The sequence below is a fragment of the Thermobia domestica genome, chromosome 13 (assembly GCF_964235325.1).
Source record: "Thermobia domestica chromosome 13, izTheDome1.hap1.1, whole genome shotgun sequence".
Lineage (NCBI taxonomy): Eukaryota > Metazoa > Arthropoda > Insecta > Zygentoma > Lepismatidae > Thermobia > Thermobia domestica.
In genome coordinates this window covers 122,846,784-122,870,107 of record NC_137466.1, presented here as the reverse complement: position 1 = coordinate 122,870,107, position 23,324 = coordinate 122,846,784, and the positions used below count along the sequence as shown (strand labels likewise).

At 37.3% G+C, this 23,324-nt stretch overlaps 1 protein-coding gene across 2 annotated transcripts in view; it reads left to right on the top strand.

Annotated features, from left to right (window-relative positions):
* Positions 1-23,324, top strand: part of Sse (extra spindle pole bodies like 1, separase) — a 74,831-nt gene that overhangs the window by 13,327 nt on the left and 38,180 nt on the right. For both annotated transcript variants that reach the window (XM_081736393.1, XM_081736392.1), the window contains exons 4-5: positions 1,100-1,263; positions 11,251-11,534. In XM_081736393.1, the coding sequence (XP_081592519.1) occupies positions 1,100-1,263; positions 11,251-11,534 (448 nt within the window). The remainder of the gene's footprint in view (positions 1-1,099; positions 1,264-11,250; positions 11,535-23,324) is intronic.

The window sequence follows — 23,324 nt, the reverse complement described above, 5'->3', positions numbered from 1 at the left end:
GGGGGTCATTGAAACGTAGCGTTAGTTTGCCGTAAACATTTGGATGCTTTAGTTTCAGTAATTTCAATTTTTAATTATAAAGGTAACCAAGAAAGTTCTGTCGCTTTTTCACCCTCCATCTTCGATCACCGATACCTCACGTAAGACGTACCTAAAAGATCAAAAATAGTCCCCATCAGCATCGACGATCTTCTGCCAACGTTCTGGAAGGCCATCGATCCCATCGCTGTAGAACTTGATGGACCGTGAAGCGAAGAAGATATCAAGTGCATTTTGCACCTCTACTAGGGATTTGAATTGGCGTCCTCTAAGGTGATTGTCCAAGGAATGGAACAGGTGATAACCGGACGGTGCAATGTGCGGGGAATATGGCGGATACAATAGTGTTTCCCATCCAAGGCATAGAATGGTGTCCCGGGTCATCCTAGCCACGTGGGGCTTAGCGTTGTCCTGTAACAGAAAGACTCCTTTGTGATTCAGAAGTGCTTGTTGAACACGGTTCAATTGCTGACAGTACACAGTTGCATTGATGCTCTGACCAGCTGGTAGCAGTTCCCGATTCACGATGCCGCGAGCAGTCCATCAAACACACAGGAGGACCTTCTGTTGCAGTGCTGGTTTCGGCTGTTTTGGAGCCGATTCATAGGATGCTAACCAGTGATGGCGCCACGCCGTGGAGTGTTTCTTCGAGTGATTCTTCACCGTCCTAAAACTTGCTAAACCACCGCTGCACTGTCCGTGTAATCACGACACCGTCACCAAAGGGCTGGCATATCTTCCGCCCCGCTGCAGCGGCGTTTGACCCCAGTTTGAAGTCGTACAGCATACACGCCGTTATGACGCTTCGTGGAGATCCCATGTTCACTCTATCCTTACGCAAGTTCACGGTGTAACTGAGCTGTCACAAGCAGGTAGTATGTTGGATATACCCACACCAACAACTGACCTTTGCCTTATCTTCAATCGCATTCACCTCATGGTGTGAGGGCCAATTGAACATGGACCTCCACAAAAAGCAACAGAACTTTCTTCGTTACCTTTATAATGCGCATCCTGATGTATCATTAAGAAGTAATACACCTGCTTTTTTAATTTTTAGAGACAACGAAACCAATCAATCGGCTGCCACTGGTAGAGATGATGTAACATGTGATAAGACGAATATTCTTAAGTTAAGAGAAGAAATATTGGAATTTCAAGAAGCAAATGTGAATATAGAAAATGAACAGAAATTGCTGCAATATTTAGAAATTCTTCCTGAAGGTATGTTCACTTTATGATGTGGAGATCTTGTTTATAATGTGTTTGTCGAAAAAACAAAAAAATTAAATGATTCAAATTACTTCTTATATGTAACACTGAAATCTGTCAGACTGTGAGCTATAGCTATTCGTGTCTCTATCACAGAATTTTCGACAAACTTTAAAAAAAAATAGAATATAATAAATTGTATTCAGGCTCGTATCTTAAAACAAAATAAATAATGTCTAGGGTAATTAACTTAAACAGGTTTATAACTCAGGATCTTATCTACATATGAAACCATAACACATGAGTTACCTCTATTAAAAGTTTATTTAGAAAAAGTTGATAATTCTATGAAATATCTTTCTTTAAAAGTGCATGAGATGTACCTGTTGGGTATTCTCTTCTCTAATTCCATATTTTTTCTCTAGTTTTAGTAAACTTCATAAAGCTAAGATTTCTCTAATTATGTGTCTGTGGCAGACAGAAGGGTTAGCCCTCACTAAAAGCGTCCTCTGTCAACCTTAACTTATAAAGGGCATTGACTCACTACATCAAAAGCCCTGGCCTACGACCCTATTTCGTGTACTTCCTTAAATAGGAGATGCACTAGAAGGATATCTATCTAAATACTTATTATAGGGATAGTAGGTAAAGAGAATGAGTTCGCCTTATAGTAGCGAAAGATTCTTAAATAGATCTGGCAGGTAAAGGTTAGATGAGAACCATACTCCCTGAATTAGGAGATGTGATTCAAAAAATATCTAAAAAGTCTATCAGTAGCCTCTTACGAGTCCACTTCGAGGGATCGAACTCAGAAATCTGAGTTCAGAGTATTCATAAAAAACCTATTGTGTCCTGCAAGAGGAACAAATTACCTTATAACCGACCAAAACCGTATACAGCTTCAGTTTTGAATACGTACTCAAAAATTCTAGTATCAGGGAATTGTTAATCTAAATGCCATATCCACCTAAATATGGAATGTAGCATTTCGAGGATCAAATCCTGTCCCTATTCTACAGGGCCTAATTCCCTAGCAAAAATCTGTTTCTTGAATTAGTATAAGAATTATTTTTCTATATCCCTTCTTCTCACAGGACCTCATTTTAGTCCAAGAAAGAAGTCCCTTAAAAATGAAAACCTACTAGAAGGTAGAACCTAATATAGCTCATGCCTTCTGCCCTATTTAAGACTCGGAGAACCTAACGAATCTAAGCAAGACCTCCGTAATACTCCCCCTTCATTTACTTGAAGACCTAATATTCTCTTAGGGGGGAAAAAAGTCCCCACTCGGCTCACCGAACCGAGTCCGTCCTATAGACTACATTTTGGAGACTGTTCGAAGTCTCCCCCAAGGCTGACGGTCAACTGGCCCCTTCCCTGTAAAAATCTTCCGTATATATAGGAAAGCTATCATATCATAAGCTATGTAGAAAAAACGAGTGGTAGGGAGGGGGGTGTTCTCCTACCAAAAAGAAGCTTTCTCTGAATACTTTAAAACTGTTATTCTCTGAAACAGAGTTGATATCTAACTATTCTTTTTACTAGAGGTATTTTTATATAATAGCTGAAAATAGAAATAATATAAATATACTTAGTAAATACAACAATTACATTTACATACAATTAATAATAACAATAATTAATCACCCAATGACCAGATCTGGATTTCTTAACCTAATAATAATAATAATAACTTAAAACATATAAATCAATACCAATATACTTATATAAAACAATATATAAATTTAAAGCATTATTTAAACATAAAAACCAGCAAGTGATCCAAAAGTGTCACTTGCAAATGTGAAATTTAAAAAAGAAATTAGTTTACGAGGAGGGTTCCATCTTATTCGCCAACCGACCCCCTTCTCTTAACCCTCTATAATAATCTACTTCAATACAGTCACTCTGTTTCGCGTTCACCTATTTTTATCTTCATTATTATTTTTAAATATCTTTTTCTATTCTTTCTCTCTCCTTTTATTATTACTTTTTCCTTCATGCACTCTTACCAATCAACCCGTCATATTTGCGTTCTAAACTGTCTTCACTCTGAACTTGATAACACTATCCCGCTACTCTTCATTCCAGTGTGCGCCTAACTGTAAGCTTCACAGCTACTTTTCTGTTCATTAATTTTCCTTTTCTTCCTAGCTTTCCCTTCCATGTCTAATGAAGTGTTTAGCAAAATAACGTGTAATCTGCTTTCTTGTCTAACTATGTAGTGGTAGTGTTTTTACTATTTCCTGGTAAGTTCATTGTTTTTCACACTTCCTACTTTGATATTCCTTTGTCCAAACTAAATGTAAAGTAATATGAAATTGTGACATTAACATAATTTTGAATTGAGATTCGAAGGGTGATATGCAATACAATTTGTGTGTGTCTTGGAAAATACACAATTACGATACTGGAAATGATTGTTTTTCTAAATTCGTTGTAGATGTTACTACCCCCCACAATATCAGCAAATTAATATAAATACGTAAATGTACATTTTTGCTTTAGAGGCAAATAAATAGAAATAAAATTTAGAAAATCTAACCACTTACCTTTCTTTTTTAAAGCCCATATTCTCATAGCCGACTTCGAGTTGAAATACGATATCAGTTGGCTAAAGAAGATTCATATTTGTTTTATTTAGTTCGATCTATTAATAACAACGAGGTGCTTTTGAACAGAACTGTACCTACTTTTCTGGAAAAAGGAGATACTAGTAATGGCATTTCAAGTGCGAATTTGAGCTTAGTGAGCGTACCAACAACGCGTACAAAGCTCATCAGCTTTACTCTTCACGAATATGATCGATCGTTGATATTTTAAAAGTTTGAAGTTTTCTTCTATTTAATATTCAAGAACATTGTACTAAAAATAACAGGATAGAATTCGCTACAATATACGACTTTTATTTTCTAAAATTGAAGAGGCGAAAATTAAACAATTAAAGATTATTATTAATGACATGGCAGCACTAAACGGGATCTACCAGTCATTTATAGAGCATTCAGTTCATTCAAGTTTTCGTAGAGTAATATTTCTCTTCTATTACTGCGAATGTGTCCAGTAAACATCCGCACTAATTTTAATATTTAGACAACTAAGAGAGATTAATTAAAGTTACATGTACTATTTTTGACGCAGTCCTCTGATACGGCAATTTTTTTTTTTTTTCATCTGACTATAACTTTCCACATTCCGGCAATACAGAATTTATTTACTGTCTCTGAATCATTGGAGAACAGCCTTTGAACCATTGAGGAACAGCCTGAATCACTTCATCTGTAGAACTTCTGTCTTTTGAGACGCTCCTGAACTCTCTCTCTCTCGTAGCTGTATAGTGAGCATACATGCCTTTAATGCGGGAAACCCAGGTTCCGTTCAGGATGGGAACTCATGTAGTTCGGATTCCAAGTTGATCTATAAGTTAACATCTCATATAGCTTCGGTGCTGAAAAGGATGTTAAACTCTAAACCAACGAACCGACGGTCGAAGGGCCAAAAATTGAAAATCTCTTTGAGCCAAATCAGGATTGTAAGGGATAGGGGGCAGTGAGAGTGTGAAAATTGCCATCTTCACGTTCTGTTCAGAGACAACAGCTCTCGATTATTTGTTATTCTTGTTGCTTTTTAACCAAAATGCAAATTTTTGAGCACTCATGGAAGGAAAACTTTATGAAAGTAGAAATGATGTCAGATAATGATGTTCACAGAACTTACACCGAAGCCTATCGCGACTTCACCTACAGTAACTTGATGATGGTTGAAAATTGGCTGTTCATCACTATGACTTCACTCGTAATAACACTTTTCATCAACCTACACGAGGTCATATTCGATGGATTCACAACCTTCACCAAACCACTCACTCAAACCACTGATGAACGTGTTGCAATTTTGTCTTCAAACATACATGACAATCGACGATAAATTTTAACGAGTTTGAAAATTCTTTCACCAGAAATGTGACCACCGCACGCTGTTCCTGCACTGTGTTCGATTATTATGAAATTATCTTGAATAACAGCGCAAGAAACAGCTGACACTTACCAGTTGTTAGACATGTACTGTTTACTTTGAAATAGTTACTAAACTCGGGATTTTTTTTTTTTTTTTTTTAAATCGTATTACCCAGACAAAATGTATTACAGTTAGAAAGAAATATATCTTACTATACATAAGTTGTAGCTAAAAGTTAAAGAATCCTGTAGCAAAATATTAATTGTCGCTAATTTCGGGAGGACAAAGCAAGGAAGTCGACTCTAGCTTAGCCCTCACGATGGCTTTAATACGACCGTAAGTGCTTACTATTATGTTTTGTGATATATTTTACAATGCCAAATGGCAACAAACGAAAGGAGTAGTGTCTTTTTGTGGCTTTTTTTCTTGTAACAAAACGGCTCCCTCGTGGCTAAGCGATTAGCGTACGCGAATTTGGAGTGGGAGACCCGGGTTCTGTTCCCGGTAGGACCTTATATAGTTCGGATCCCACGTTAAGCTGTAGGTCCACGTCTCATATAGGCTCACTGCTGAACGGGATGCTATATTAAAAATCAAAATCAAATCAAGCTATAACAGAACGAACTGATTTATTTCAAATGTTACAGATTTCATTTTTAAACAAGATGTCCAGAGGATAATGGATGAACGAAATATAAGGTTCATTTAAAAAAGGTTAAAAGAAAATTCTATTTCGTTTTGAGAACAAAGTGAATTTGGTATGAATTTCTATCTATCGTTTGCTACCACAGTTCCGAAATTTTTACTTCGCATTGTTGTTTTCTGAGAATTAGCTATTAATACTACTAATTAAAGGTGTACTTTTAAAAATAAAAAGTTTCGGCCAAATTTATTGTCACTCTCAGCACCGATCTACGTGTTCATAGCTAGCACAATGTCTTACGGTAAATAACTGACTCATTTTTGACTTGTTCTAATTGTTCGATCCCTTATATGTTACAACATTCTTGTAGTCTGAACTATCACCAGGTGGAAAATTTCGAAGATAAATTCATCGTGCTGGGAATTGAACTCTAATCTCCAGCTTTTGATATTATACCCATTTCTTTAATTCCAACACTGTGTGATTTCAGAAAACACGATGGAAACTGTAAACATTCTTCAGCATGGCACTAAATTAAATATTTTTAAGTCAGTGCATGAATCAGCAATTTTCGCTGATTTCAAGTGACTAATAAAAGTTTAAGAGTGAGTATTAATAAACTCTCAAGAATAGTATAATTAGTTGTGTTTCTAAGAGTCAAAAATTCGTGAAGCGATTTTACATTTAGCAGTAATAAAATAAGCTAAAATACAGTAGTAAAAGTACTCTGTTAATTAATTTACGAGCTATTTTTTGTTTTGTTTTGACAACAAACAATATATTACTTAAATTAATTGGGTAATAATAATAAAATAATAATACGTATGAAATAGCTTTCTAAGGTATTGATAGTGAAATCGATTAAATTGATTTTGTACTTTCACTCCGTCGCACATGCCATTTACAATGCTTCCGAGTTCTGCATTCAACACTGATTATGCTAATACTATTCACTTGATCCAATACCCGAAATTGGTTTTCGACTTTACCAGTGATATCAAACAGTAGCGGCTCGCGCTTTGAATTTTAGGTGGTGTACAATATATGACCTCGTTTTTCATTGATATTAATATTATTATAAATAATAATAATAATAATAATAATAATAATAATAATAATAGTATAAACAATAATAGCGATTTCTTCATGGTATACTTCTAACATACAATGGAGAAGCTCATTTTGTATGATTTTTGACGTACCTTTAAAAATTGTTGCGTTTTCTAAATAACTGTTGAGAGCGCTGTCAAGTTCAGCGCTGAAATTAATTAATCCACTAAATACGCCTGGATTTGAAGAAGAGGCTGTTTCATCATGTCCTCTTAAAACCAGTTCGAAGACGCCACAAAACCGAATTGATTATATTGAGCACGTACCTGTTTTGCGTCACTTTTTGATTGTGATTCTCAATGGACCGCCTATAACCAGCATCTAGTTGAGCAGCAATATTCACATTTCCCAACACAGTGAGATTAACGTGTTTTATATGAGCTGACGAATTTTCTTTTTCTTTTAATTTTGTCGTGCAGATGTTGAATATCCACACCTTTTTTACTCTATGCATTTTCTCTCGGCCCGAACAACGAACACGGAAAACAAAACAAAGCATTTTTAATTTCACATCCACATAACCACTTATGCTGTTCGTACAAGTTGAGATTAAACTTCCTTGTAAATGTTTGTTTCTGACTTCTAATTACTTGCGTTATATTGAGAGTCGGAATCCGCCCTCCGATGGTTTTAACAAGTAGCTTTGCTTCTAAAGTTCTTTTTGAAAACGGCTCATTCAACAGAGAATTCATTGTCACTTCACGTATATCAGGGACAGACACGTAATTATGCAATTACAGCAACCATTCCAATGAACAACAAAGACCGGCATACGCGCACACACAAACACTACAAAATACGAACAGATTCGACAATTTGCTGGTGATTTATTTTACGCCAAAAGAAACCATCCAAATACTCCCCTCAAAGACCTTTTAGTGAGAGAGGTGCTAGCCCCTATTTAAGCAGCCAAAGGCGTGGGTGATAGTAGGCGGAAAAGGAAAGTGAAGAAAGACAAGGGTTTCCTACATTGGACATTGGTCAGTCGAGTTGAGGGCAGGGATTGCAGTCCCCTTTAAAATCTCACCTTTCCCCAATTAACCCTCTTTTTCTAAAAACTGCTCTCCAGTTCTCTCACTTACCCACACACACATGAAAAGAAAAACATTCTCTCTATCCTGCCAAATTTCTACTCATTCAAACACGAGTGTATTAACTACTGACACCCTCAATCTGTCTTCACTCTTCACGGGGTCGCCTTTACTGTCTCCATAGCTGCCTTGACTTTACTTGGTTGACAGAACTAACAGTTATGACTACTTGGCAATCTCGCATTCAGGCATCTTTTTTTCTCCTCTGTGTACGACTTGGAGGAGCGGACCATTCTCCTTCAAGCGGTTTTGTTTATGAAAAGTTGTTTTTGTTGGTAGACTCCTTGCAAAAGATGTGCAAACATATAGATTCCTATGAGGCACTATAAGGATCCTCGCACCTCGCAACACCCGCAGTAGCCCAGCTGGGGAGTTTGTCAAACTCCCAAACAGAAAACTATTAGCCAGCCCCGTTTCAAACGCACTTCTAACGTTGACAATAAAATGAAAAGTGATTTAGCATAAATAAAAAATGAAAATATTGGATGGAGGCTTGTACAAACATGCAAACATTAAGAGAAACCGCCACTGATATCAAGGTATCTCAAGAAAAGTGTCCTGTGTATGAAATTCATGATTCAGTCGTGTTGATGCAGATCGATTATCGAAGTCTGTTGAAAACTCAACTACTAAAATGTTGAAGAAATATGTACTATACAGTTCAGTGTTAAGTTTTTGGTACAAATTTTCAGTTATTTTCAGCGATGCAGTCGATCTATAAAATCTCAGCATCTAGTATCGTGAAAATTTTGGCAAAAATCGCTCAAAAAACGTAGGAGGAATATTTTATTTATTTATAAGTAGAGTTTCAAATGCAGCATCTTGATCATTTTACACTGAAACATGTAACAGTGGAAAAAGAAAAAAAAAATCAAGAAAAATGTAACAACTAATGTAAATGTAATGTTATGTAAAATGTATATGTATTACTAATAAAACTCCAACTGACCAAAGCAGTATATATATTTTAAGATGATATATTTGTGTAACATAGCCTTCCTCAGACACATTATGAAAGAAATATCCAATTTTGACAGCTTATATTGTATATCTTATACAGCCGAAACTGTAACACAAATATGTAATCTTAAAATATATATACTGCTTTGGTCAGTTGGAGTTTTATTAGTAATCTTGAATTTTTCAAAGCTACAATAAATAATTTACAAGTATATCTATTAATGCAAATATACAGGGGTTGGACAAAAAAATCTATAAACACTTCATACAGGACATGTAAGTTTTGGCCCTCCACTGTACAACACGTGTTGCGGTTGCCGATCGTTTTTTGTTTTCAATGTCATGTGGACCTCCCTCTTCCGTCAACAGTACCCAGTTCACCTGTGAGTGTCGTGGTGTGAAAGTGGTGCGGTAAAATGGACGACCTGACAGACTTCCAAAGAGGCATGATCGTTGGTGCCCGTCTGGTTAGAGCTTCAGTGGCAACAGTGGCGAACATTGTGCTGGTATCGAAAGGCACTGTGTTCAATGTCACGAGGGCATATACAATTCATGGGCAAACAACGTCTGCAAAGCACAACAGCGATCGAAAGACAATCCTGTCAGATAGGGACCGGAGGGCATTAAAACGGAAGGTAGCAGCTAAAAAGAAGACCACTGCAATGAAAATTACGTCTGAACTTAATTCCGGCCTACAGAACCCGGTTTCATTGAAAACAGTGCGACGGGAACTTCATAAAATGAAAATTCATGGCAGGGCCGCTATCGCCAAAGCCCTGGTCACAGCAGTAAATGCGAAGAAGCGTATCCAGTGGTGCAAGGACCACAAGGCGTGGACTCATGAGCAGTGGAAACACGTAATGTGGTCCGGTGAATCGACCTTCACTTGTTTCCAACAACCGGTCGTGTTTGCGTATGGAGAACACCGTCGCAGGCCTATGATACAGACTGTCTGCTCCCAACTGTAAAGTATGGGGGTGGTTCTGTTACAGTATGGGCAGTGATATCGTGGTTTTCTGCAGGTCCCATCATATCCCTGCATGGAATGATGAATGCTAAGGCGCATGAGGCCATTTTGGGGGACCAGGTTCTACCCATGGCCCAAATATTGTTTCCTGATGCTGATGGCATCTACCAAGGTGATTATGCACCCTGTCATGCTGCAAAAACGGTGAAATCATGGTTTGAGGAACATGACCAGGAGCTATCACACCTTCCCTGTGTCCCACAATCACCCGATCTGAACATTATTGAGCCATTGTGGTCTGAGTTAGAAAGGCGTGTTCGGTCTCATTACCCTCCAGCAGCATCCCTTATGGAACTGAAGCATGTTTTGGAGGAACAATGGTACAAAATACCACCCACCACGATTCAGGAGCTGTATACGTCCATTCCACGTCGGATCCAAGTTGTTTTGGACGCAAAAGGAGGACCCACATCATACTAGGTATGATCTTCACACTTTTGCAAACGTTTTAGATTTTTTTTTTTTTTTGTCCAACCCCTGTATGTATATTAGTAACAATAAAAGGGCTTTCGAACATTCTCAGACTTTTACAACAACTAATAATAAAAATAACCTGTCATGTTTAAAGCCGAAAGTTATTCAAATCGTCTTAATTTTCTGGAAAGGAAGAGTACTTCGGTTTTCACGCACGTGGGTCTGCATTCGTTCCGTTTCTGGAGCTAAGCTATCATGAGCCGAATAACCTTTATAGTCTATAAAGACGAAGACAGTAACGAATTCTAAATGTAAGTCAATCCTAAATCCAATGCCAATCTGGTATATTATCTTTTGAGGTTTTCAACCAAAAATTACGTAAAGAATCAAACGCATATTTCTTCAAAATTCAATAAAAGTTATAAATATTGATTGTTTAGCAAAGATTTTAGTAATATTACAATATACCTTACAAAGCTTCAAATCGTAAGTTTTTTCGCTTATTAGAATTGAACAGACTTCCTACAATGACGATTAATAACTGAATTACATTGTACTTTCAAATACAAGTCTTAATTTTCCTTCTGATCCGAACGAAATGACTTCTGAATATATCAACGTGGAAGTATTGAATTTATCTGAAGTTACTATTTTGATTACCATTCTATATACACTTAGATATAGATATTCTATATCCACGAAGTTACTACTATTCTATATGCACTGAAGAGAATAGGTTATTTCAACTCTAGAATACTAATAAATGTTAGTAATTTACTATTATATTTGCTTTTCAGAATGGACCATTCTACAGTTAACAGAAATACCACATGTTAATAAACGTTATATGCCACCAACACAGAAAGACTCAACTCCAGGTATCTATATAACAAGGTACGTTTGCGGTATTAAGAAGAATGCGCTAATCGTCACAGTACCAGCACCAACAGAAGATGGATCCTGCGTTGGCTTACTGCAAGAGCTTAGAGATATCGTTCAGAGAAGTTCTGAAATTTTTAAAATGGAGGATCTTCGTGGCAGATTCCACGTGGAGAAAGAAAAGCTTAATTGTAGATTAAGGGTTAGTAGTTAACCAGCGATAATTTGTTTTTCTTGATCTTTAAATATTCGGTTCCTAGATTAAAGCTGTATAATTTTAATATGTCTTACAAAGCTGGTACAAATGTCAGATTTCGGACAAGAACGACCAAGTAACACGTCAGTAGTATAGGTGGACATTTAGCTTTATTAACAATATGCCTTATTTTCAAACCTAAAGTAAAGCATCCACATTGACTTACGAAAATTGGGCATTTCAGTGGAAAGTTATCGTAAAGTTCTTTCGTAATGTTTAATGAGTTTTCACTAATTTCCAGCCCCATACAGTAACACCAAGACTTTAATTTCAAACAAAACCAAGTACAGGGTGTTTATCGGTCACGAAAGTCATGAAATCAGGAAACGGTCATGAAAGTCAAGAAATTTAGCTTTTGGATCACAAAAGTTTTGCGAAATATATTTTTAAAATTAGTATAAAATATGGTAAATTTACTCCTTAATTATTGAGTTCTAACTAATTTCCAGCCCCAGACAGTAACACTAAGTGTGTAATTTCAAACAAAACCAAGTACATTTCATAAAATTCTGAGAATTTTTTAAAATGTTTTGCGAAACATATTTTTAAAATCAGGATGGAATATGGTAAATTCACTCCTTAATTATTGACCAATTTCAACTCCAAGCAGTAAAGCTAATTGGGTAGCCTCAAAAGTATATGCCATATTCCACCAAAATCGATTTTTTTTTCACGCAAGTTATCCTGAAACATACTTTTAATAATTAAAAAGGTGGGTGAGTAGGTTATGAAATGGGAAGACAGGTAGTTCAATGCTCCTTGTTGACTGATGACTGATTTCAACCCCAAACAGCGGAAGTTGTGGAAAAGCCTCTAAGAACATAAACACTATATTGTATAAAATCCAGTAGGTTTATATATATATATATATATATATATATATATATATATATATTATACACGAAAGTTATCGCGGAATTTCCATTTAAAATATCAGGGGAGAGGGATGAATTCAACCCCTCATTCGTGACTTATTTTTAATTCAATGCAGTGGGTATAATTGTGAAGCCTAAAAGACGTATAGTCATATTGCATCAAAATCTAATAAATTTGGCTAACATTGTCAAGGAAAATTATTTTATTATATTATTTAAATAAGAAGACCTTTTTACCCTCTATCTTTGATTTCAATCGGAACTAATGGCGATGGTCGAGATTAAAGAAAGTAAACGCGTTGTTTATCAAAATCGATTAACTTTTACCTAAGTTATACTTGAACGTTATTTTATATGTTTATGTGCAAAATTTCTATATAAGATGGTTTTAACTTCCTTATGGATTGCAACCTCAAACAACAGGTTTATTTAAGAAGGTTGGAGAAACGCACGTATCAAGTTTCATTAAAATTGAATAAATTTTACGAACGTCGTTGTGGAACAGACGGACGGATATTCAAGCGCCAATTGAACACATCATCAAAAATATTTTGATGTGCTACGAAATCCGAAATTACGTTAGATTTATGTAGAGTGATGTGTCATTCATTATCTCGGAATTGTGCTAACATACATAATCGTTTCCCTCATGTTTAATTGCAGTATTATTGCTAAAAAATTCAGATGCATAAAGGCAAAGTCTCATAGTTATGTATGGGTTAAAACCGTATTTTCAGAATATTCTAGCTAATTAATTTCAAGTGCTCCTTTTTTCTGTGCCTCATTTGATGAATTTAAATAAAATGATACAGCAATGGGAAATGGACCTAATAGTATGTTTTTGGGGTCACCAGCCGATTGTGATTCCCCGAGATACGTTAACGTCTATGTTTCTGGACAATGTAGCCTCGGCTGATTTACAAATTAGCTTCTTGAGTGGACACCAGGTGCTTTGGATTTGTCGCGAAACAACATAATTCAGATATCTACGGATGACCTGAATGTGAACTTGAATATGTTGCGTAACTTTGAAAAATGTTTAAATGATGGACTACTAAAATTATTTTAGCTTCGAATTCGTACACTTCTGGTCATAGAAACCTACATTTCTCTCCTCCCCCCCCCTTCCCAAAAAAAAAAAGTTCGAAACAAAATATCCCAGATCCTTACGTCCCCCAGATCTGTGATTACAGGGAAATTATTTTCTCTCCATTCTGCTAGAGAGTAACATGACCATTTGGAACAGAGATATTGACTATCTGGACATTGCCGTCAAGTAATTATGTAATTGCCATGTACGAAAAGATATGGCCAATAAAATATGACCAAAAAGACAAACGAAATCAAAATCAGATCTATAAACGAGTCTTGGGCCATCATTCGATGAAACAAATATCTTCTCATCTTTAAATATTACTCTATTACAGTTATGATTAATATTTGCCTCAGCAGATGCTAGTCGGCCGACTTTGTGGATGTCTGTCAACTGCTTTTTATGTACAGCTCGATCGGCCTGAAGACCGGTATCTTTGATACGTCGTCGAACAGTACGAAAGAAACCAGGGAACCGAGATGCCAACATTAACTGTTGGGAAGTCATGAAAAGGTCTTGACGGCTGACATTAATCCAGAACTGATCTTGGTCCTGGGTTGAGACCGATTATTCTTGATTAACACCTTGTCCGAAACCCTAATAACTGTATCACTACGAAAAGTAGTAATATACGAAACGTACGTGAAATTGCGTTACAATGGGTTCTAGTATGTAGTATTTCTCTGTTTGACATTAACAGTAGTATAGCAGATCAGATCAGTAGAAACTAGTACACTGAACAGTAGAACGTGTCGTACTGATATTGATTTGTTTACAGCAGGCTGCGAGGATATTTCAAGCAACCTGTAGCAGACACTCAGTTTGTGTGCTCAAGACCAAAGGAGAAACAAACAAATCTCCCCTCCAATACACCCACCGAATGTGCATAGGAATAAGGAAAATCAAATATCAGAGCAATTAATAACAGATACTTCATGCAGCTATCTTGAAGACTAGTTAGTATAGGGGTAAAGTCATATGCTAGATGTCCTGGCTACTGATCTCTACACCCGCCATCAGTTAACTATGGTTCAGAACCCACGTATAAAAATGTAAGTCCCGTGCTTAGAAGCTTTCAACTGGATTAGCATGTAAATATCAAATCAAATCTAAATCCAAACCGGTAGTCTTGTATGTTGCATGCAAAATATTTACGCGTTATATCACTAAGGGAGATATATGTGTAAGCTCACAAATAGGGAAAGAGAAAAGTTAAAGAAAAGTAAAATGAGAAGAGTAGCGGATTCGAACCACCAAACTGTGCATGACTGGCAACGCTAGCATGGCTTAACATGCATGGCTACGAAGCCACTATACAAGAACGCAATTGGTAACTAATGTTTATGGTACAAGGTTGAACCCAATGCAGGAGTATCCTAGGCTCCAGATGCATGTCTAAAAATGCTTATTAGCACCCTGGAAGGATAATGTTCACAGTTTACAATCCCCTATCATTTCCTTAATCAATCAGCTGGAGAATAAAGTTACCAAAAGGTTAACAGAAATGTCAGTCAATCAGTCCATATTACGTACTCCCTTTACTCCATTACAGCTCCAATTTGCTAGTCTTTGAGGTAGACGATTCTTTTGGCATGAAGCATGTTTTTTTGGTGTAAATTACGTCATTATGAAGTGTTTTCTTTTCTGACTTGAGTGAATCTTTAGAACCTACCACGAGCATTTTTTTTTTTCTTATTTCATAATTTCACTCCAGAAAAAAAAAAAAAATAGTCCTTAAGAGTGGATTCGAACTTTCGACCTACTGTTCCTTCTTTAATTTCCACGCATTTCGAAACTGGACTTTTTTTGGTGAATAATATCGTTCTCTTGATAGTTCAAGTAGATAGACTCTGAGTAAAGCTTGCAGTTCGTCAAAATCGAGTTCCATTTTTCTTTATTTACTTCATATATATGCGAATTCATGCTTAAATAGAACCATTCAGATTCTGCAGACAATTTATATAATTACTTTATGAGGAAAAGAAAAATGTTTAAAAATTCATGACAGAAAGTTAAAGTACTTTCAAAACTAGAAACAAATTGATAGCTGAAAAACACGTGCAAATTTGTTTTGAAGAAGGGAATCTACGTCACATATTTATTGCGGTCACTCAGCGATGGTCGAATCATAAACGTCATTTTAGCAACAGTAGGTGGAAGGTTTCCTTGGCAACAGACCTCAACATTTCAATGTTGCCGCTAAATAGTAAATACGTGTTTTCAGAATGAAAGAAGCCTCTTTCTTTTCTTTATATGTGGAAGTGATTGAGGAGGGGGAAAAAAAACTTCCCCCCCTTTCCAACATGCAGAAACTGGGACGACAAACATATCCTTTCATCCATTTCAAACAAAGCAATATTTAACACTAGAAGCACGGAAATTTTGAACCCCCTAGAAGCACGAACCAGTCAAATTGACTGCTTTCTGTTTCTGACTAAAAAAGAAAATAATGGTGTTACACGATGACTGTATTTTGTGACTTTCTTATTGAGACATATCTACAAGTAACCCTATCAGGTAAATTATTTATTTTATAATGTTCATTTATAAACATTAAGCTCATCAAATATGTAATATCAAAATATTTATGAATAAAATAAGTTTAATATAATACATTTTAAAATAATAAAAATAACCAAAAATTACTGTCAACTCTTAGATAATAAACGTTTATTGTAAAATAACATTTTCTATGTTATCTTACGAAAACATCTCCTTATGAGGAGGCCATTACAGTGTCACTTTCACTTGGAGCAGATAATTCGCTTTCGGATCTCTGCAGTATACTATCTACGAACTACTTTCAACATTTGAAACATAGGTCTGCTGTTTTGTAGTTTTTGACAATCGTACTTGACATTGTATTCGCTTGCGTGTGGAAGGAACGCCCTATCTTCAGATACACTATCACTGTCATTAGTGACATTGACCATCATCTCTTTGGCCAAACGTTGGAGATATTATAGCCAACTGATTTTCTTTCCAGTAGCTTCTTCGTATACTATCCACAAAGTCAAACATGTAAAATCAATCAGGTTGAAAAGAACGTACATTGGCCACCGTCTACACGCACATCGCACTGTGTATTTTTTTACCATTTGATCCACGATGTCTATACCAAACTTCATCTGACTGTAATATGTTATAGTTTTGGGTCATTTTCTTTGGTGTTGCGGAAGTAGATACTTACTTATGCATGTAACTCAAGACACAAACACTTTTGATCCGCTTACATTTGTAGACAGTTAATATATTACCACTCTGGTCATGGTAAACATCACAGTGATACAGGTCTTTGTCTTTTGAGTTTTCAAAACCTTTAGGAAGCTCTCTTCTGTTATGTTTTATTGTCCAAACTAAAGTAGTACATTTAGCACTAAAAGATTCAGCAAGTTTCCTTGTGAAGTTATCACATGTAACACTTATTCCCTTTTAGTGAATGGATTTATCAAACTAGGCACCACAAATTCACTTATAGTCCAGGAAATCTAGAGCAATTTTATCCTCAACCTGGGCAAAATTGCAACACAAGCTTTTTAAGCAGTTTTCGATTCAGGAATTACTACTGAATAACATATTCAAAATCCGACAAAATCGGACCACGGGAACACCCCCAAAAACGGTTTCAAAATGGCGGACCATGGTTTTTCGAAAAAATCGTAGACCTTTACGTTGGTGGCTCTAGTAACCCTCTTAATTGACACAGAGACATAAATGATACCTCGTTGGAACACTTATAGACCACAAATTCCAACGAAGTGACTTTTGTACCCATCATGCCCAACCCGTAGAAGAAGAAGAAGAAGAAAGTCGATTTTTGTTTTTTTTAATTGATATTTCTTGGACCCTAGCAACACTGTGCGTCCTCATATGCCAGCAGAAAAATTCCTACGCGTAGACCAGACATTGGTAACAATAATATAGAAAAATGAAGGACGTAGGTTCAACAGTAAGGGAGATAAAAATTCGGAACCGCGGACCAAGGAGGGTGACTGTATATATTTTACTGTGGTCTAACTTCTGTTTCTTAGATCTAGCATCCTCCCTAATTGCCACAGAGACATGAAGCATACCGCGTTGGAAAGATTATGGAACCACCTTGCCAACGACGTATCGTTTGTGCCCTTTGTGTCCAACCTGTAGAAAAAGAAGAAGAATCCTTTTAAAAATTGGGAAAATCTACACTTTTAGCTTTCTTGGACTCTGGCAACCCTGATAATCGTTGGGTATAGGGTGCACAAACGATACGTCGTTGGAAATGGGGTTCCATAAGCTTTTCTGCATATCATAGTCTTGCATGAACCTAGGCACTAAAGAACCATGGCTGATTCCCTTACACGTTTGTGTATCATCTGCAGAACCTAGATCCTGACGATAACCTCATCACACTTCAAGAAAAGGGAGGTGAAGGAGTGAACAATGCCAGTAAGGCTCACGGTAGTAACATTTTCGCCGCTACAAGTATGGTGGTTCATGTCTCTTGTCGCAAGCGTTATATTGATAAAAAAAGATATTGCGATTGCCCTAAAAAGAAAAACGTCATCGCCGAATCAAAAACGAGTTACTCGCTCGTCGGATGGGTCCTTCAACAGCAACAGTGACTGTCTGTTTTGCGGAACGCCTGTCTTATTTGATGACCGTCACGTGTTGAAATCAGAAAATCTGCGAGTGAAAACACAAGCATTGCCACACAGCATTTTAAAGTGTTGCAATAAACGAAACGATACCGGGTCACAAACTATCCGAGGTCTAATTGAGTACTTCTCATCTGATCTTCATGCAGCAGATTTTGTCTATCACAGATCATGTAGTATCAACTTTCAAACAGGTATAGCAATTCCTCAACAATACTGCACCGATAATCAGTCAGCGTCAAAAAAAAAAAAATCCGGGATGGCCGACCTACAAATGATGAGAGAATCCGAGCATTTCAGCGCATCTGTAGTTATTTGGAAGAGCACGATGATGAGCAACTAACTGTGGGAGAACTTGTTACAAAAATGGGCATATTTCTTGTAGGGACTGATCACATTGCATATGACAGACGGCACATGAAGCGTCAACTAATGGAGTATTTCGGTGAAAAAATTATAATTTCTAGTGACAGTGGAAAAACAACTTCATTACACTTCGAGAAACTGCCAATCACATTGTACGGGCGTATCGTGATTTACCACGAGAGTATGATGAAGAAAAGGAAAAAATAGAATAATAGAAACCGTAGCTCGACTGATCAAAAGCGACATAAAATCCAAATAACAAACTGGAAGTGATACATATCCTTCACCCAGCGACTTGACCATTCAGGAATTTCTTCAGTACCTAGCCTTAAACTATTCTATGCCACACTTTTTGCCGGAAAGGACAATGAAACCAAAATAGCATTGATTGGCCAGTGTTTGATGCAAGCAGCCAGACCAAGAGATATGTTAGCTCCCCTGCAGTTAGGTGTTGCTGTGCAGCTGCACCACCACTATCGATCGGAACACCTGATTGACACGCTGCATCACCTGGGATTTTGCTCTTCATACGCGGAAGTGCAGCGGTTTGAACGCTGTGCTGCAAGTACATTTGGTAATCGTGTGATCGAAATGCCAGCAGACCAGACTCCCCTCTTTGCAGTGGATAATGTAGACCATAACCTCCAAACGCTAAGTGGTTTAGGCATATTCCATGGTATGGAAATGTTGGCGGCCATTACTTCATCCACTACTACCAGTCTAACCATTCTTCGGAAGCCCGTCTCTGATGCTGATGTGAAGTCCCTTGCCAGTGTTCCCATTCACGCATACACTGAAGCCAGGGCTATTCTTGAAAAGGTCAACTGTAAACTGGTAACAGCACCATCACCGAACGAAAGCTCCCTGGATATTTTGTGGAAACTTTCCTGGCATTTTCCGTCACGCACACCAAACTGGTCAGGAATGATGCAGGCCATTCACGCAGATCCATCTCTTCATCATTCAGGGAAATCCACTTTGTTTACCGATTATTGACCTCCATCCATCTGAAATGTCATGCATCTATTCCACTTTAGTGTATCTGAATAATCTTGCGAGAAAATATAGTCACACCAATCATCACCTTAGACAACCACTGTTTTGGAAAGCTTTACGTATCCTGGATTAACACCAGTATTAAGGACACGGTTCTCCTGTTGGGCTCATTTCATACTCTGATGAACCTTGTAGGAGCAATTGGTTCTCTGATGGATGGTTCAGGCTTACGTGAAATCTTGCATGAGGTTTATGGAGAAAATTCGGTTGTACATACGTTAAGTGGCAAGTCCGTAGCAAGAGCCTTCCGTACGCACATGATGGTTGACCTCGCATTAAGTGCATTGCTTGTGGAGAATATTTTTCTGGAGACCGACAACGGAACACACAGGACTATCAACGTTGCTTACTCTCTCTACCAGAGTCTGATGTCGGGTGAGGTTACTGTAATTGGAGCTATGTATTTTTTCAAGAAGCCCGTGAAAAAATAGAAGCACAAAAATCAGAACTTATTAACACATCAAAAACAAGTCAGTTGTGGCTTGCATACCAGCGCATGTTGACTACAGCAAGGAAATTTGTGGCGGCAGACCGAACAGGAAGCTGGGAGGATCACCTTGATGCTATAGCAGAGTGCATTCCCATATTCGCTGCAGCAGAACACTTCAATTATTTGAAGTCGACGTGCTTGTACCTGCAAACAATGTTAACGCTGCCATCGGTTAATCCAACAGTTCACGAAAGCTTTCAAAATGGGTTCGGAGTTATTAGAAGAAGCAACCGTTATTGGGCTGGGTTCTCCTCTGATCTAGTCATAGAGCAGGTTCTGATGAGATCTCTAAAATCCACTGGAGGTCTAACCCTTGGGAGTGGAATGTCAGAGATGCAACGATCTTTGTGGGTGCTCTCAATGCCAGAATGCTCCGAACACAATCTGGCGATGCAAACTCTTACTCATACAGCATATGTCACTAGCGAACAACATAAAGAAGCCGAAACATCAAGAATATCACGTGATATCAGTGACACACGTCGCACTCTTGCAGGACTGCAGCCCATTTCACCACTTGATGGAGACAAATCGTTGAGAAATATTGCCACTGGCGTCACAGCGGATTCCTCGGTCAACGCCCATAATTTATTTTTAGTTGGAGAAGAGCTTGCGAAGAATCTATCTGGCAAAGACCTGTTCACTGTGAAGTGGAAACGTGCAGAAAGCATGCCCTTCAATATACTATTGCTTGTGGTGTGTGCCAAGAAACTGAATGTTTTAACTGTTTAAATGGATATGGTAAGGACAGTGTTAGCATAGGCGATGACGATGTAGATGTGTAATTTGCCTCCCAAAGTCTTTGGTCTTCCCATTCTTTTGCTTTAGAATATTTTTGCTTTATATATAGGTGTTATGTTTCTATAAAAAGCATTGTCTTGTACACTGTATTATGGTATGACCTTCTATTTGCTATTGCTTGTGGTGTATGCCAAGAAACTGAATGTTTTAACTGTTTAAACGAATATGGTGAGGACAGTGTTAGCGTAGGCAATGACGATGTAGATATGTAATTTTCCTCCCAAAGTCTTTCGTTATTCCCATTCTTTTGCTTAAGAATATTTTTGTTTTATGTATAGTACTTATATTAAAGCGACCTTTGATTTAAAGAGAGAAACAAGATTTTTTCATGCGTAGAACGATTATCAGGATTGCCAGAGCCCAAGAAAGGTGAAGTTGTAGATTTTCCCAATTTTTTAAAGGATTCTTCTTTTTTTTTCTACAGGTTGGGCACAGGGGGCACAAACGATACATCGTTGGCAAGGTGCTACCATAAGGTTTCCAACGCGGTATGCTTCATGTCTCTGTGACAATTAGGGAGGATGCTAGATCTAAGAAACAGAAGTTAGACCACAGTAAAAAATATACAGTCACCCTCCTTGGTCTGCGGTTCCGAATTTTTATCTCCCTTCCTGTTGAACCTACGTCCTTCATTTTTTAATATTATTGTTACCAATGTCTGGACTACGCGCAGGAAGTTTTCTGCCGGCGTATGAGGACATACAGTATTGCCAGGGTCCAAGAAATATCAATTAAAAAAACAAAAAATCGACTTTCTTCTTCTTCTACGGGTTGGGCATGATGCGTACAAAAGTCACTTCTTTGGAATTTGTCGTCTATGAGCGTTTCAATGAGGTATCATTTATGTCTCTGTGTCAATTAAGAGGGCTACTAGAGCCGCCAACGTAAAGGTCTACGATTTTTTTCAAAAAACCATGGTCCGCCATTTTGAAAACCGTTTTTGAGGGTGTTCCCGTGGTCCGATTTTGTCGGATTTTGGATATTTTCATCAGGTGAGGTACCTCAACAAAATACAGGTGTAAAACTAAAGGTTGCAATTTTGCCCAGGTCAAACCGTAATTTGACTCGACTATTATCTGTGTCCCAGGAGGACATTCCAGATCCTTGCCCAGATATGGAAAGCCTTTTAGGACATTCTTTGAATGCACGTCGGCAAGTAATCAGAACTTGATGCCAAGCTTATCGGATTTATTTGGCATTTATTGGTGAAATCGACATCTGACTTTCGTGGAATAGAGTTGCTCGTCAACGACGACGTCACACATTTTGTGCACTTCTCAGTAAATGCATCCAAATGTTCTGACGCGAGTGCGAATTTGTCCATTTGAAGTCCTGCAGATTTTGTTCCCTTTTCATCAAATTTGAAGTACCATTTTGTTTCACAAAACCTTTCCCTATTCGTTGTTTACCTATAAATTAGTAAATCGGTTGTTCTTTTCCACAAGACCCTAATGGATGTTGCTCAACACTATTAGCACCTCAGTAAATAAAGCCCAAATAATATTGTAGTTCTGAAAGAGTTGAAGTCCATGTTGTTGAATTCAGTTGCCTATATGCTTCAGATTTAGTGCACTTTAGTATATGCTTCATCATTGGCTCATCAAATAGTAAACGAAAAGCACTACTACATTCTTGCTCAGACACTCGCATCTTGCCAAAATTTATCGGTCCTGGAGCTTCGCAAACAATATTCTGCTTACATAGGCGGCAAACGTCACCTTGTCCCAAATCCAATTTTGTCCACATTGTTCCATCTGGAGCAATAAAACTGTCTCCACTAGTGTCGTTGTATTCTCCATCATCTTTTCTTCTTTTCTTCATCATTTGAATATAAAATGTTCTCTTCAGGTTCAAAAACACTCAAGTTTCCATCCCCTTACTTGAATCCTGCAAATTTTCATTATTTTCGTCACACTCAATTTCTAAGAGATCATGTATTTCTTGAGGTCTCATCGTAAAATGTCACATGTACACGGTTCACCTTAACTAACTGTACGTACTCACTATTGGCCGCATGTATCTGAACTAATTTTTTGTCTACAATAACACACTACGTAATATCTTGTAAGACAGTGAAAAATATACCATGAAGTTGTTAGAGAAAACAAGTTTTTTGTGTCTCAAATTACAATCAATAAAAGTTTTAATTTTTCTTTTGTACAGAAATAAGAAGTGTGTAATGCTGCCATTTGCAAATCACAAACAGAAACACTAATTTTCCGTACTCTTTATAAGGCAGTCAAAATGACTGCTTCGTGCTTCTAGGTATAACTGACACTAGCGCCCCTGTGAAAAGGGACATAAACTTATAGTTAATATTATCAACAAGTGGGTACAAAAATATTAAAAGTCAACGAATTTCAGGGCCTTAGCGAAAACATTACAGAAGTGATACGAATTTATATTTCTTGAAGCAGTCAA